This window comes from Patagioenas fasciata, chromosome 14 (genome assembly GCF_037038585.1).
Source record: "Patagioenas fasciata isolate bPatFas1 chromosome 14, bPatFas1.hap1, whole genome shotgun sequence".
NCBI lineage: Eukaryota > Metazoa > Chordata > Aves > Columbiformes > Columbidae > Patagioenas > Patagioenas fasciata.
In genome coordinates, this window is record NC_092533.1 from 6,054,412 (window position 1) to 6,070,222 (window position 15,811).

General features: G+C 53.6%; 1 protein-coding gene across 1 annotated transcript; it reads left to right on the forward strand.

The window, feature by feature from the left end:
- The first annotated feature begins 558 nt into the window (after positions 1-558).
- Positions 559-15,307, forward strand: LOC136107930 (LON peptidase N-terminal domain and RING finger protein 1-like). Its single transcript, XM_065849342.2, has 12 exons — positions 559-1,149; positions 4,203-4,321; positions 4,957-5,079; positions 5,840-5,968; positions 6,712-6,841; positions 7,593-7,686; positions 9,319-9,433; positions 10,061-10,182; positions 10,578-10,736; positions 11,437-11,599; positions 11,688-11,834; positions 12,891-15,307. The coding sequence occupies exons 1-12, from the start codon at positions 759-761 to the stop codon at positions 13,086-13,088; spliced, it is 1,890 nt and encodes a 629-aa protein (XP_065705414.1). The 5' UTR covers positions 559-758; the 3' UTR covers positions 13,089-15,307.
- The last annotated feature ends 504 nt before the right edge of the window (positions 15,308-15,811 follow it).

Sequence of the window (15,811 nt, forward strand, 5' to 3'; positions counted from 1 at the left end):
CCAGTGCCCCAGAGCATCCCACCCTTCTGTCCCCATCCCAGAGCACCCTGTCTCCCCCAGTCCTTGTGTCCCAGCCCCTCTCCACAGCACCCCAGACACCCCAGGTAGTCCATGCCATAGGCTGGCTCCAAAGTGCCCTGGCCCCACTCTGGGGCACCCCAAAACATCCCCCAGCACTTTGCATCCTGGCCCCACTTCAGAGCACCCCAGATCCCCCTGGGAACCCAGCACCCCAGCTAGTCCAGAGAGCTCTCCCACACATTTGCATGGCTTCACACTCAAGTGCCCCAACTTGTACCCCACACCCCGGCTGCTCCAGAACACCCCAACATCCCGCGCCCCGTTCCGGGGATCGGCACAGGAGCCCCCAGCACCCCGTGCCCGACTCTACTCCACAGCACCTTCCCCCTCACCTGCGCCCCGCTCCGCGGCGGCCCCAGCGCCGCCGGCTCCGTTATGAAACGCGGCCGGGGAGGGGCGGGGCGGTGCAGCGCAGCGGCCAATGGTGGCACCGGCAGCTCCGCCACCGGCGGCTCTCGCCGGTTCGGCTCGGGGGGGGGTCTTGCCAGGCGGGACGGGACGGGACGTGCCGGGAGCCGCAGCCCTGCGCCGGGCCGGGCTGTGCCGGGTGGGGCGGGGATGATGGGCTGAGCCGGGCGGAGCGGAGCGGGTCAATGCGCGGGGACCCGGCGGTGGCCGGAGTGTGCGGACACCACCAGCCCTAGGGGCAGCTCCCCTCGCCGGCTGCAACTGCTGCCATGAGCCGCGGGCCTCCCAGCTCGTCCTCCCCATCCCGGGGGGAGAGCCCCGCCCGGCAGCCCCTCGGGCCCGGGAGCGGGGACTTGGACATGCTGCGCTGCCCCTCCTGCCTCCTCCTCCTCTGGAAGCCGGTGACCGTGTCCTGCGGTCACTCTTTCTGCAAGCCGTGCCTTGGGGGGGCCCTGCCCCCCCGCTGCCCGCTGTGCCAGGAGAGGCTGAAGCTGCTGGGCGTTGGGACGGCGAGGTGCAACGTGGTGCTCTGCGGCCTCCTGGAGAAATGCGTGGAGCGGGAGATCCGGCTGGCCTGGCTAGTGGCACATGTCCGGGACCGTCTCACCCGTGGGGATGCAGAGGAAGCGCTGAGGATGGCTCAGAAAGGAGTCGAGTTGGGTAAGCACCACTGGGCCCAAGGGGTGAGGATGCTGGGTGCGAGGGGCCAGTCCTGCAGCTGAGAAAGGGATGTGGTGCTGGAGAGGGGGGTACCAATGGAGGTCACTTTGTCCCAGCACCCCAGTGCCCTCTGAGCCTGCACAGCCCAGAGCTGGGATAACTTGGAAACTGGTAGTGTTGGAAAGGCTGGTGGGGATGGGGAGGGGGCATCCTGCTGCTGGGCATGTCTCCCATGGCTGCAGGTGTCCTAGGATGATGTGAGGGGGTGGGTGGCTGGGCAAGCCCCACTGCTCATCCAAGCTGCCAGGGCTGTTGTCAGGGCAGGGCACACAGCCTGTGCCCCATCGGCCACATGCTTCTGGCATTAGCAAGTGGCTGGAGAGGAAAGACCCTCAAACAGCTTCTTGCATCTTGCCACCCAGCAATATTTCATAGTCGGAGAAAGAGACTTGCCTGGGGGTGGCCGTTATGTAAAGTGGTTGGGACTTTTCCAGTCCTGGACAGATGTGACCTTGCACCCAGACCCTGGCGAGAATGCAGCCTTGGCTGGGCTCCTGCAGCAGCCCCACAGCACAGAGCAGGGTGTGCAACCCGCTCTGGCAAAACATTGTCTGTAGAGTCAGGATCAAGCCCAGGGGTGAGGCTGTAAGTGGATTTCTTGAAAACTAATGCTTAAATAAAAGGGGTTATACAATGTGTCTGGAGCAGGGGGTTGGGACAGTGGAGGCAGAAGGTCCTTTCTCCAGCGGTGTTTCTATGACAGCAGTCAGCTCTCCTCCCGGCACAGACACTTATTCATCACCTGCTGTGAGAAAAGTGCCAGAGGTTCAGGATACGCCTAGAACTGAAGGGCTGAGTGGGCTGGCCCATCCTGGTGCTGGCGGTAGAAAGCAGGTCCCTTTATGCAACTTCCCGAGGCAACAGTCGCATACTCTGCTCACCCATCCTTTAATGCAAATGCATGTACACGGTTCTCTAGTACTGCTTTCCTTTCCAGGCTTTTGTTTGAGTGGGGTATACAATTATCTATCTCTTTTCAAAAAGCCTCTGTGAGTATAAAGAGGAAAAGCAGCTCTGTCCTCGGTCTTTGCTTCACTCTCCGTTCCCCAAAGGACAGGGGAAGTCCAGTTTAGGGCAACAACCGAGGAAATTGCAATCCCAGGTGCAGCTCCCATAAACCTGCGCTTGGTAGTGCTGCTCAGGCTCAGCCACATGGGTGATGCTTTCGGGATGTGTTTTCCAGCTCCTGCAGCCTGCAGACCACTTTCAGGGTGCTCAACTTCTTACGGGTCTCCCTTCACTTTCAAACATAGCCACTACGTGTTACCCATGAGAACGTTCGGGATTTTTTTTTGTGGTTCAACATCACATTGTGGGCCAGTTTGCAGTGCCCCATTCAGCCCAGCCCACAGAGCAGCTCTCTTTGCTTGGCAGAAAATGAATTGTCAACTTCTTATCTTCTGTTTTCCTAAGTGAACAAAAGAAACAAAAAAAAAAGCACTGAAGGCGTAACACAGGAGGCCTCTCAACATGCCTGGAGCCAGGAGGCTGGGGAGAACTATCAGTCACTCATCAGCCGCCGGGGCCGCCAGCTGGCTTATATCCCCAATGTCTAATGATATCATAGATCAAAAATAGCTGCAGCAGAAGAGAAATGCAGAATTCATAGCCCCATTTTACACATCTTGTTTTCACCAAATCGGTTGCTTTATTGCCAGCCTGTGCAAACGTTCAAATGGGTTTGCCCACGTGGAAAATAAGCCTCTAGACTTTGTACCCATTTGTCCTTCTCTACCTGTTGTTAGGGCCTGGAATATTTCATCTCTGGATGCATGCTTGTAGGATGGGATATAGAGCAGCAAGTACCCACATTTACCGATTTGAGCCCTAAGGTTCCTACTAACATAATAAAATAAGCTCCAAGGGAGCTGCAGGTTTGGCCTCAGAGCCAGCATCCTGTTGGTGATGCTCAGCACTGGGGGTGGTACACAGGGCTGGGTGCATGGACCCGTTGCCTTAGCTGGAAAGCCAGCAGCGCGGTGGATGTAGGTCACCTCCGCGGCAAGCTGTGATATAACGGGTTGGATCTGGGAATCATCCACGGTTCAAACCCGCAAACATTACCACACGTGGTTACTCCATGAGCCTCACTGTGTGGGCTTTTGGGTGCTGTTCATCCATGCTCCCTGACAGCCCCCACCCCAATTCCCCTGCTGTCAGTGCTGGTAGAAAGGAGAGTATTTATGGGGTTTCTCTGAGGCAGGAGAGAAGAGGGTCTCACTGCCTGTTATTTAGGAGCAGGCAGGAGCGTGCGGGGCACCGTGATGCTTGGGATGTCACGACCAGCAGCATCTGAGGGAGCAGTGTCTCCCCCACCACAGAGATCCCATCAGTGACATCCTGCTGACAAGGAACTGGATGCTCAGTTCGCTTTCTCCACTTTGGGAAATTTCAACCTTTTCTCATACTTGAAAACCCTGGGTCTTGTGATAGGGGCAGATTCTTGCACCCCCCCCACCCAGCTCCTCCTATGCCTTGGGAGAGCGGTGGCAGTGAGGTGGGTCCAGGAGGCTCCCTGGTGTTCTGGAACTGCAGGTCTTTGCAGCTGCAGGCTTGTTTGGTAACATGTTATTGTGGCTCTGCTGGATGAATCACATTGTGGAGCCTCCTGTGGCAACAGCCCCCTTAGGAAATATGTGTATGGTACAGCCTTTTTGCTGCATCCCAAAAGGATGGATGAGAGCCCAGATCCCAGCGTGGCTGAACCTCAAGGCAGTGGTGGAGCCCCTTGGCTGAGGCCGTTGTGGGGGAGATGGGGAAAAACAAAGGGAAGAGCCTAAGAGTTTAAAACTAGATATTTAGAGGAAATAGCTTCCTTGCAGAGACTTATGAGGCCAGTGACTCCTGCCCAAGAGAAGCACAGAATCTGGCTGTGCTCAGCACAAGGCAGCGACACACAGGCTATCCCACTGCAGTGGCATCTCCCTGGCACCATCCAGCCCTACTGCCTCACCATGGATTCATTACATGAGTGATTGCATTTCTCTTTGCAGCCCCAGACGCCAGCTCCCTGCGGCTGTGCCGGGCAGAGGCATTCGCAGCACTGGGACAGCACCAGCGGGCGCTGGAGGACCTGGACACTGTGTGCAAGGCTGAGCCTGGAGAGCATGAGGTGAGCAGAGGGGATGGCCCATCGACTGGCTGCGCTTGGAGCCAAATCTCACTCTATGGGAGCAGTTTCCCCCTTTCCTGAATTCTCCGAACTGCTGGATTCGTCCTGCTCAGAATTACACTTGTGAAACCCATTAAGTTGCAAATCCAGGCTGCAAGCGCTGTGTTGCAGGAACAGGAGAGCTCTGGCACCGCATCCCTCCTTGCTCGCACGGAGCTGTGCTGGTGTGCGGGATGGCAGCTGAGGGCTCAGGGAAGCGCTGGCCAGAGGCTGAGCTGCCCTTAGCGAAATCAACCCTGGAGCTTGCTTTCTGCTTTGCGAAGCACTCATTGGCAAGAGTTTTTCAACTTCAAAGGCAGAAGCCCTTGACACCTTCTCTAGGTCTCTGTAGGGTTTGTTTGCTTGGCTTTTCCAACTGCTGCATTTTGGGAGAGTCCTGTTTTATGGGTTCCTGGCTCTGGGTAGACCTGTCTTTTTTAGGCAGGTCTGAGCATGGGAGAAATGACATGTCTGGGTGCTTTGGCCTGGGATGGGAGGCTGCAGTCAGTTTCCCTTGGGGCTTGCATGGGAGCTGAAGGGACACATACTCAGCTGGTCACTGTCTCATAGTCACCGCAGGTTTTTCTACTCTGCAGGGCTTTTTCAGGAAAGGGAAGGTGCTTCTGAAGATGGGACAGAGAGCTGAAGCCCTGATGGCATGGGAACACTGCCTGACACTCAGTCCCCATTTCCATCCTGCTCGGAGAGAGATGGAGAAGGTGCGTGGGATGTACCATGGTGGAGGACCCATGTCCTTGCATCACACAGGGAGATGCCTTTGTCCTCTGAAGGACATGTGTCCATCACGATTGTGCTGCTCTGGACAGCACAATCAAGTGAAGTCAGGTTGTGGTCTAAGAGCCTTCCCATCGCTCCGATGCAGGTTCACCCATGAACAAAACTCCCCTTCCTCAGTCCATATCTTCACGTCTGAGGTTTTGCAGAATTTAGATGCGGACGTGGCATGAGGTTGGCTTTGAGGCAGCATCAGTAGTAACCCAAGGCAAAGCAGCCAGCTGAAAGCTGCCACTGGAGAGTCAGTGTCTTTTCTGTAGGTGATTTCACATCAGCACTCACCTGTGTACCAAAATCACTCACAATGGTGGGGCCTCCAGCAGTGTCCTCAGCATGGGGGTTTCATGCCATGAATAGACACTTGCCCTCCAGGAGGGAAAGGGCAGGGGAATGGGGAATGACTTTGTACCCTCCACAGCTCACTCCCTTCCTGCTCTTCGTGGGTGGTAGAGAACAGGGGTCCCACCCCTTAAAACACACCGTTTTGTTTGCTAGCTCATGCTGCTTTCTTCCTTATGTGCTAGTATTTGTTTGCTAGAGAACTCAGCCAGCACTGAAACACGTAACCCTGATGTGCCCTGCAGGGAGCATGAGGCTGCTTTGGGGAAAGGGGGAGCCTGTCAGCCCACCCACCTCCCTGCTTCCTTCTCCCCACACCACCTGAGCCCTGCTTTCTCTGTGCAGATCCTTGCAGAGGATGCTCCTCAGCCATGCACGGCTGCTGCACACCCAGGTGTTGCTCACCGGGGCTCGACTGGTCCCCAGGTTGATGGAGGGAGCCCTGTGTTCCCATCCTCCTCCCCACAAGTTCAGGTAAGAGAGCTTGCAAAGATATGAGACTGCGGTGGGATTTACTGTCCCTGTGGGACATCCCAAATTGGGGTTTTCCAATGAGGGGAAAGGAGGTGTGATAAGGGGAGGCTGTGCAGGACCATGGCCATGTGCACATGGTTGCATGCTGGGAAGAGAAGATACAAAGAGTGGAGGGCAGGAGAGCAAAGACACCATTGGAGCTGATGCTGTGGAGACTGGGGAAAGAGAGGACGCTCCTTCTGCCTCCATTCATTTCCCAGGTTTATTCTGCAATATTTCTGGTGAGATTTTAGACTCTGATTGGGTTTAAAACAACCAAGTCACACTATATTCAGAGAAAATAAAAGAAGTCAGTTTAAATTTTTTTTTTTTCCATCCAAAAACGACATTTGAGAACAATTCAGACCATTCGCAGCTATTAAGGAAAGGTCATCTTTTGCTCTTTGCCTTCTATAGATAAGTTTGGAAGGTTTAGGGAGAGGAAGAAATCAGAGAAAATGGGCTCAGATACACCCAAATATCAGGTGGTACATCTGGACAGAGTAAACCCATGTTTTAAGCATGAAATGAGCCGGGTTGTCTGTGAAGGCCACGTGTTCCTGTTGTCCTGCAGATGCAAGATGTTAATACCCAGCAACGCACCAGGAAACCTCCTGGTGCAGTTGGGCTCGGTGGAGTGATTGGGGCTGTGTATTCAAACAGAGAAGAGGTTTTGGTCTCACTTTTGTCTTTGCTGTGTCTAGGATCAGGAGGGAGAGCCAGCAGATGGTAGAGGGGACACTGAGCATGGCCATGGGACAGCCACCCTTTCCCAGCCGGGACGACAGCAGGAACCAGACACTTCAGCAGAGAGGCAGGACCGGTGGTTGGTAGGTGAGCATCTACCAGAATCTCATCTCATGCAAAATACTTGCTTAAAATCCATTTTGGCACTGAAAACTTGGTGCTGACATTGTGTGCCAGCTCAGGGAGCAGACATCCCGGGGGCAGCTCTGACCAGCACATTCACTGATTCTCACGCCTGTGAGGAGGATCTTCCTGTGTTGAGCTGGTGAACTTACACCAAACCTTGGGGTCTAGCTTGGTGAAAAGTTCTTGCTAAAGCCAGACATGGCTTGTTCCCCGTGTGGAGCCAGGGAGAGGCTTCCTTTGGTTCCTATGGGTTTTAAATCCGAACTTAAATTCCCTTGTGAGGGACACGGTGTGTCATGTGTTGGGGGAAGTGACGCCTCCATTGGCATTAATTCAATTAATGCCATGTATATGGGTTTCATAAAGCAGTGATGATGCCTTGTGGTAGGTCTCCAGAGACCTCCATCTGGGAGCTTCTTAGGCCACTTCACCTCTCAGTGCCTCAGTTTCCCTGCCTGCAAAAGGAGGTAGGGAGATACCGCCTTCCTCTACCAAGTACCATGAGACCCACGGATGGAAAAGCAATGGATGAACACAGGTGGGTTAATAGAGGAGGTTTATGTCACATTTTCTAGCAGTTTTGTTTTAACCTTCAAAGCACTTTGCATAACAATTAACTACTTACACCTCAGAATAAGGTCAGAAAGCAAAGATTAATTTTCAGCATTGAAATGGGGCATCTTCTTCTCTTTCCTTCTTTTTTTGCCACTAGATAACGAAGAGGAAACAGCAGCAGCAAAGGATACCCAGCCATCCCTTTGGGAGTTGCTGAGCATATCTGACTTGGAGTGCTCCCTCTGCATACGGTGAGTTCTTTGGCGGGAGCGCTTTTAGGATGAAGAGTTAGCACCTGCTGGGTTTTCTTTCCTGTTGTGGGTCTTTCTTCACATCTTAATTGCACACTCAGTCCCCAGTACTGCTGAAACACAGGTTTTGGTAGAGATAAGAGAAGATAGGGGCATGCTTTGCCCCGCCAGGCTGTAAGAGCTCAAATCACCTTGTCTCAGGGCGCAGCATCGTTAGGTCTCTATCACTTGGGCCATCTGTGTGGAGGTGGGGATGTTCAGCAGGGTCAAAGACTGAAGGCAGTGGTTGCCCTTTGTAACTGCAGGCTGGAACATGAAGGCGTTGCCCCACGTAAATCCCATCTGTGACGGGGATATTGCAAATCCAGAGGGGAGCATTTCTGAGCTCTGTGCCTGCTGGAGGTGGAAAAGGGAACAGGGTAGAGCACATGTCCGTCTGCTGACTCAGGGCTGGGGAGGGGCTGGGTGCTGCCCCAGGACATGCAGAAACCAGGCTGTTCTTTCTGGCGTGTCCCAAGACCTCGAGTAGTTGTGCAAGTGGCTGCTGGCAGAGAGCTGGACATTGCACCACTGGACGTGCAAGACGGTCAAGGTCTCTGTCACAGCAGCTTTTTCCAGGTCTGGGCATGGCATGGGGGAATGACACAGGGGAGAGAGGTCAAGGCTGCATCTGATCTGAATTAGGTGAATTTAGGTCTCTTCTGAGAGCAGGGAAACTGTTCGGGAGGAGTCAGGGCTCCGTGCTGAGCAGGGTTTTCCCAACACCTTCGTTTCATTTCTGATCCTGGAGCTACTTGTGAGCAATCTGAGTGCTTGCTGCCAGCTCTGCTTTTGGAGCAAAGGAGGCACTTTCCTGTCACTGCTTTTTGTGTGTCTGAGGAACTGCAGCCTGCCAGGACCAAGAAGTGCCATGTGTGTACTGACTGGCTCCATGGGGACCCCACAGGGATGGGGGGCAGTGCTCTGGCCTGGGGCAGTTCTCATCTTACATCATTGTGAAAGTCCAGCAGTCTGAGCCCAGACTTCTAATTAAAGGAACAAGTCAGTTAGGAACATTTACATTTAATGAACAGGAGTAATGAACAAACCTTAGCCAATGCAGCTTTAGTGAAGGCAAGTTTCATAGCCATGGACTACTAGGGCTTGGAAGACACACTGTGAGATAACTTCCCATGACATCGCATCCCTGCAGCATCATTGTCTTCAGTGCAGAAGGCTGATGAAGGCAGCAGATTTCCCTTGAAATGATAGGAAGGAATGTAGGAAATGTCTTATTCCTGCTGGAAGCAAAATCTCTTGCTGTCAGCAAGGTGATTGAAGGAAGATGCAGGTACAAGGCTGGGGATAACCAGAAGCTGCATCCATGGCTTTGTCCACCCTAACCTGCTTGACCCTTGCAGCACCAGCCTGGGCCTCTGCAGTCCCTGAGGGCTTTGTGGGATGCCCTGCACCATGGGGCTGAGGTCAGCTGGGGTTTCCAGAGCAGGGTGCTGTGCCAGGCCTAGGGAACAGCAGTTTGAGGGCACCCAGCTCTGTGGACAGAGGCTCTGTGAAGTCTCTCTCAGCTGGGGTCTCCTGCACTCCTTCCCCCATGTTGCTCTCTGCGGTCTGTTAACTTTGGTCTCTTTGCAGGATGTTCTTCGAGCCAGTGACAACGCCGTGTGGACACACCTTCTGCAAGGAGTGCCTCGAACGCTGCCTGGACCACCGGCCCAACTGTCCCCTCTGCAAACAGAGCCTGAGAGAGGTGAGGGCCTGTGTCCCACAGGATGGAGCCCAGGGGAGAGCTGGGTACTGTTGGCAGCGTGCCCAGAGCTGGGGTGGGAAGGAGCGATGCTCTGATGTTAGCAGCTCCCTGGCACGGCGGTGTCATCTCCACTCACGTGGGAATAGCCAGACAGTTGATAATTAAGACTAAGAGATTCATTTCCACAAGATGCCACAGTGATTTAGTGAGATTGTAAACACGACTGAGAGGTAGAGAGAGAGAAAGAAGTGAATGCTAATTACTTTTAGAAATGGAAATGGATGGAAAACCTGCTAGCCTGGAGATTTGATTTAATCTTTAATGAAAAGGGATTCGGATGAGACCATGAGGGAAATTAGGTTGTCATACAATGGCTGCATCACTGTCAGAGACAGGACACTGTGTTGGATGGACCCTGGGTCTGAGCCGCATCTGGAGGTCTCAGTGGAGGTGACATCCCATCCTGTTAGATGGTTCAACATCCCTCAATAGGTTTTATCCGTGACTTTCTCTGATCTAAAATTACCCTCAGGTCCAATAAAAGTGAGCATGACTTAGAGCCTGGCAGGGCCTCAGGACTACCCCCCTGCTCTTCTCCAACCTATTTCTGGGTCTAATTTCTTTCAGTACCTGAAGGACGGAAACTACAGCCCCACCGTGCTGCTGCAGGACATCATGCTGGCCACCTTCCCTGCACAGCTGGCCCAGCGCCGGGACCTGCACCAAGCAGAGATGGCAGAGCTCTCCAAGTAAGTGGGGACCTGCTCTGGTGTGTGTGTATGCACGGGGGCTGGGAGGTGCTCCGAGGGGACTGTCCACACCACATACCATTGCTCCGACTTGGTTCAGCTCAACTGATGGCCGTCCCATTTCTAGGACCATGTCACAGCAGTGCCGGGTGGGTGCACACATCCCCCATGGGGTACCTGGGGATGAGGGAGCATCTCTGCAAGGAGCTGTTTGTGGGCAGAGTCTGTTCTTGGGCTGTTGGTGAGCCAAGTGGAAGCTTTGGTGTTGCTCCCCACTGCAGCATCACTTCCTGGGGTAAAGGACAGATCTGGTTGGGAGGATCAGCTGATGCGGTGCCTTTGGGATGGGATTTGCCCTGGGAGGTTTCATGGTGGTCTCTTCTCCTATCCCTCAGCCTGACCAACAACATCCCCATCTTTGTATGCACAATGTCCTTCCCTGGAATAGCCTGCCCTCTGCATGTCTTTGAACCTCGTTACCGCCTCATGATCCGGCGGTGCCAGGAGACCGGCACGAGGAGGTTCGGCATGTGTATATACGAGGATGGGAAAAGGTGAGCTCCTGGGTAAGGTGTCAGTGGCTCTTAAACCACTTAAAGCTGTCTTAAAAGAGCCGCTTAAAGTGGCTCTTAAAGCTGTCTGGGAACAGCTTCTGGCTCAGGATATTTCTGAGCTGCGTGGTTCCCTGGCTGTGACCTACAGCTTCTCTTAGTGAGCACTTGAAAATTACTGTATTTCTCATACTTTGTCCCTAACAAGCTATGAGGGGACATTGAGCAAATGGGCTTATGTTTGATGCAGTGTGGCCATCCTTATGTTCCTGGTGGCACCTCCAGACCTCAGATGGGCTCAGTGTCCAGGCTCCTAACCCAAGTGCTCTCTTAAATACCTGTATTTACATGACATATCCATACCATGCTTCGGTCCTGTTCAAATGAAATGAGATAAATAACATTTTCTGGGCTTTGGGAGGATGTCTCTTCAGGACCAGTAGACATCAGGGCAGTATAAGGACCAAAGTTATTTTAGTATATGGCAAATCCAAGGGAGTGCAGGCAGTGTGCTGGCTGTTCCCCACCCTCTTAGCAGCAAGTGGTAACTCAACAGTGTTGAGTGAATCTTTAAATTTGCCCCCTCCCAGCCAGCTCATTCCTGGGCCTTTTCCTCCTTGGAGATGGTGCCTTCAGGAGAAGCAGCTCTCCCACCACCCATATCCCAGCTCAGCCCCTCTCTTCTCTCCTTGGCTCCCTCCAGTTTTGCTGACTACGGCTGCATGCTGGAGATCCGGCAGATCGAGCTGCTGGCGGACGGGAGGTCCTTGGTGGACACCATCGGCCAGCGGCGGTTCCGGGTGCTGAGCCGTGGACACAGGGACGGCTACAACACTGCAGACATCGAGTACCTGGAGGACAAGAAGGTGAGGGGCAGGGCCAGGGCAAAAGCCCCTGCTTGGGGTGGGACAGAGCTTTGCCATGGACACATGCATCCTTCTTCCTTCCATGCAGGTGGCCGGGGAGGAGCTGCAGGAGCTGCAGTGCCTGCATGAAAGCACCTACTGCTTGGCTCAGCGGTTCTGTGAGCATGGAGACCTTGCCTCCAGGCATGTTTTGATGCAGCATGGGCCGCTGCCGGAGAAGGAAGAGGACATCCAGGTAATGCCCTGTGGGAAGGGATGCTCTGAATAGAAAAGGTACCAAGAGAGCCCCTGAAGCCGCATCATTCCTGCACTAACCACCCTGCTTGGCCACCCCCAAGATGAGCAAAACAAACCCTGTGTTTCACTCCCATTACCAGTTATGGCACCTCTCACTGAGGGAGATGGTAGGGCTGGTTTGTTAAAGCTGTTTAATGTTTAATTTTTAAACTGTTCTTGGAAACTGAGCACTGAGTTTTAAAAGCTTTCCCAGAGTCTTTTCCTGAGTGGGAACCAAGAAACTGAACTGTCTGGATTTGAAAACACTTGAGAAAAACAAACAAACAAACGGGCAAAGGAACAAACGCCACAGCTCAGCAAGTCTGTGGTCTCCTTTCTTATTTTCCTCCTTTAAAACAGCCATACCTGGCCAGGGGTGAGAAGCTAAGAAGGCAGGACCCAGTTTGCGTATTAAATTGCTGTAACAAATTCAGATGCTGGAGAAAAAAAATCCCCAAATTTAGCTTTCACTCTTTTAAGAAAGTGTTTCCTGTCTGGATCGTTACAAATATGCTCTTACTGGCTTGTCCAAGGCTAAGGCTGTCCTGGGCAGCAGTCGCATCAGTGCTGTGCTCAAAATTACAAAATGACTCATCCTCCCTCAGCTGAATTGAGCGTTTCCCTCTTAGTTTGGCTCAGGTTTTAAAAAAGCCGATTTACAAAAGCAATGCCCAGCGGTTGTGCCTGCCTGGCCCGCACCTCACCTTTTGAGTGATGACTTTCACAAAAAGCAATGCCTTCAAACAAGGAAATGCACAAGATATTTCTTTGTGTCTTTTCCTGGATAAATCTGTATCTGGAGATTCTCTGAGGAATGTTTGTCTGGAAATTAAATAAGTTTATCCAGCAATTTTGAGCCTGGACAGACATAAGTGCTGTTTAGAGGAACACCTTAGCCAGAGTTGGCATTGCCATCCTGACAAAAGCAAAAGTTTCCCTTCAGCAATGCTGTCCAGAGGCCACGTGTTCCCCTTGCAGCTCCTGACTTGAGGATCTCTCCTTTTCTCCCCTCCAGGCTTTGCCAGATGGCCCGACGTGGTGCTGGTGGCTCATCTCCATCCTGCCCCTTGACCCGTCCTACCAGCTGAACCTCTTCTCCAGCACGTCCCTGCGTGCCCGCCTCACCCAGCTGCAGCGCATCCTCACCTCCCTGCTGCAGCAGCCGCCCCCCGGCCACCCACTGCTCGAGTACAACCCCCGGGGCCGCGTCTGAGCCCCCCGGCCCCCGTCCTTTCTGAAGGGGAGACCCCGCAACCCCTTGGGTTTCTCTGTGTGTTGCCTCATGGTTTTGCTTGTGGTTTGAGCCTCCCCAAAAGTGGCCTCAGTGATGAGCTGGGCACCCTCTGCCTGACTCAGCGGGGCCACTGCTGCACCGGCAGTGACACCACACCATCCGCACCATCTCCGGGAGCTGCTCGGTGATGTGGCTGTGCTGTGCTGTGCTGTGCCACCAAAGCGGGGACTGGGATGGAAAGCTGGGTTGTGTCTCAGGAACCAAAATCACTTGCTGAGCTGGTTCAGTGCTAAGGAGGATTCTCCTTAGGGCAGTGGACCAAGTGCCAATATTGTCTCTTCCTTTTTGAAGGACAGCTTAGGGTTTTTGGTAGATGGTCCTGCTCTGTGCAGCAGATTTTCATGCTTAGGAGTGGTGGCACTGGGAGGCAGAGAGGTCCTGGTGGCTTCGCCCAACCTCAGGAGCTGATGACTGTGCCTCCACTTACGACTTTGACTTAATTTCTATTCCAACAAGAAGAAAGGTTAAATTAATCTGAAACTCATGGCCCTGCTCCTGACCACCTCCATGGCCACACAGCAAGGAGATGCTGCTCTCCAAGTGCTCCTGGGTCTGGACGTCTCCTTTCCCACCGCTCTGCTTGGTGCTGTGCCATGTTTGCAGTGCCAAACTCACCAGCAGTTTCCCCATGCCGGAGGCTGTCGGCTGCTTCACTGACTGCTGGCTCCACTGCCATGAAATGCTGTGGGAAGCAGGGAATTTGGCAGCATTGGTACTTTTCCTCACAGCCAAAAAGGCTTCTGGCTGGGTTCAGGTTGCATGGTCAGATCTGGGGGCTGGAAAGGAGCTGATGGGGTGAGGGGGTTAAGCCTGGGAGTGGTTTTGTGAGACTTTCTGCTCCTTGACTAGTGCAATTTTCCCATGTTCACTGTTTCTTGTGAACTTGCTGCATCCTCAGGAGAAAATCAGGATCTGAGCTGAGGTCAGATCTTTGCACTTCGGACCCAGAACAGTTCAGGATCCCCCCAAAAAGCACAGGATGGAGTCATAGGGAGCCAAACCTCAGGGGAAGAGGTAGGACCAGTGGGTGACTAAGGCTGTGAGCCCATGTCAGGGGAGCAAGTGCCTACCTACAAGTGCCTGACAGCTGCTTGTCTCTAGACACAGGGAAAAGAGCATCCCCCTGGACAGACTAGGCTTTCCTCCCTGGAAAACCTGAACATTTGGATGTTTTGTCTCTCATCCATAATTTCAGTGGCTTTGGGTTAAATTTTAGGAGTGACATCCACTTAGTTGTTGGATTAACATTGCTTTCAGAATTTTATCCTTGCTTTTCCCAAAGGCTCTGCCACCCATACGGGGGCTCAGTGGGCTGTTGGGTGTGTGTGGGGGAGAGAAAATCAGACTGGGACTGTAATGGTTCTTCTTGCATGTGTTGCTGGGCTGAGCCTGGGGCAGGGGGCTCTGGACACAGCTCTGGAGAGGTCCCTGCCCAGGGCCACCACCTTTCCCTGTCCTGCTCTCTCCAGGAGCGAGGGGTTTCAGTCCCTCCTCTCAGCAAAGTGCCTCCCTGGAGCGACAGTCAGGGGAGGCTGGGGGCTTTGGGGGTTCACTCCCAGGGACCAGAGTGAGCACAGGGTGGCTGGGGACAGCTCAAAGCTGCATTTGGTCCTCTGCCTTTGAGCCACGTCCTCCCACACTTTGCTGCTGTCTGTGGGGCACCATAACTCCCCCAAGGGGCTACATCCTCGGGATGTCTGATCGGGGTGGGCAGGGGCGGTGATGGAGGGATGCCTCGTGGTACCATGGTGTGTGTGTGCTGGTGGCGCTGAAATTTGGGAAGTGCCTTTCTTTGCCGCAGGGTCAATGTGAGCTCTCTCAATGACACCTCCACCCCACTCCAAGGCCCTCACCTACACCCCAAGTTGCCCGTTCCCCAGGTGTGGGAGCTCCCTGGGCCACTGCGGGTCCCTCCAGTGAGGGGGTGGCATGAGGGGATGCAGGGGAGAGATGTGGCTCTTCCCCATAGCCACACTGGGGGAGAGCTGGGGACCAGAGCAACAGCTGCCTGGCTGCTTTGGGAAGGGACTCCCAAATTGTTCCCATTTGCTTGGAGCGCCTTTGGGGATTGTATTAGTATCTGTACTCTTTGAATTAAATTATCTTCTGGTCATTGAAATAAAGACCTTTTTGTTGTTGTTTTGTTGCTGGTGTTTAACTTTTAGCAGCTAATTGATGGAAGTCCTTGGTTATGAGGAGGGAAGAGGGGGATGTGTGAAGAGGTGGCACCCTGGCCTTCAGTTAGATAGACGTGGTGAACATAGTCCAGCAAAAGTGGCAACAAGGGAAAAAAATTAAGGTGGTTTTGCTCACAGAAAGCAAGCGTGTGAAACAAGGCAGGAGGAATTAGCTCCTGCCCATCACTGCAGCTAAAGGCTTTGGGGAAGGATGGGACCCAGGAGATTAGTATGGTAGAGACGCTCACTGGAGCGGGATAACCCTGGATGGTGTCTGTCCCTCAGGTGCTGTGGAGAACAACTGTCTCTGTCCCACCTTTGCAACCGTGGGCAAAGGACTGCGAGCCAGGAGCAGGTTTGTTTTCGGCAGCTGACATGAGAGATGAGCAATGATCCAGGGAGACATGTGCGGGGTCTAAAATGAGGGAGTGTCCCTGGATGGAGGGGATGGTCTTTAACCCCAAG

Excerpts from the sequence above, each read along its gene's own strand:
- LOC136107930 (XM_065849342.2), top strand. The coding sequence starts at position 759 with ATGAGCCGCGGGCCTCCCAGCTCGTCCTCCCCATCCCGGGGGGAGAGC. Across the intron at positions 7,687-9,318 it reads GAGTGCTCCCTCTGCATACG|GATGTTCTTCGAGCCAGTGA; the intron begins GTGAGTTCTTTG and ends GTCTCTTTGCAG. Across the intron at positions 10,737-11,436 it reads ATATACGAGGATGGGAAAAG|TTTTGCTGACTACGGCTGCA; the intron begins GTGAGCTCCTGG and ends GGCTCCCTCCAG.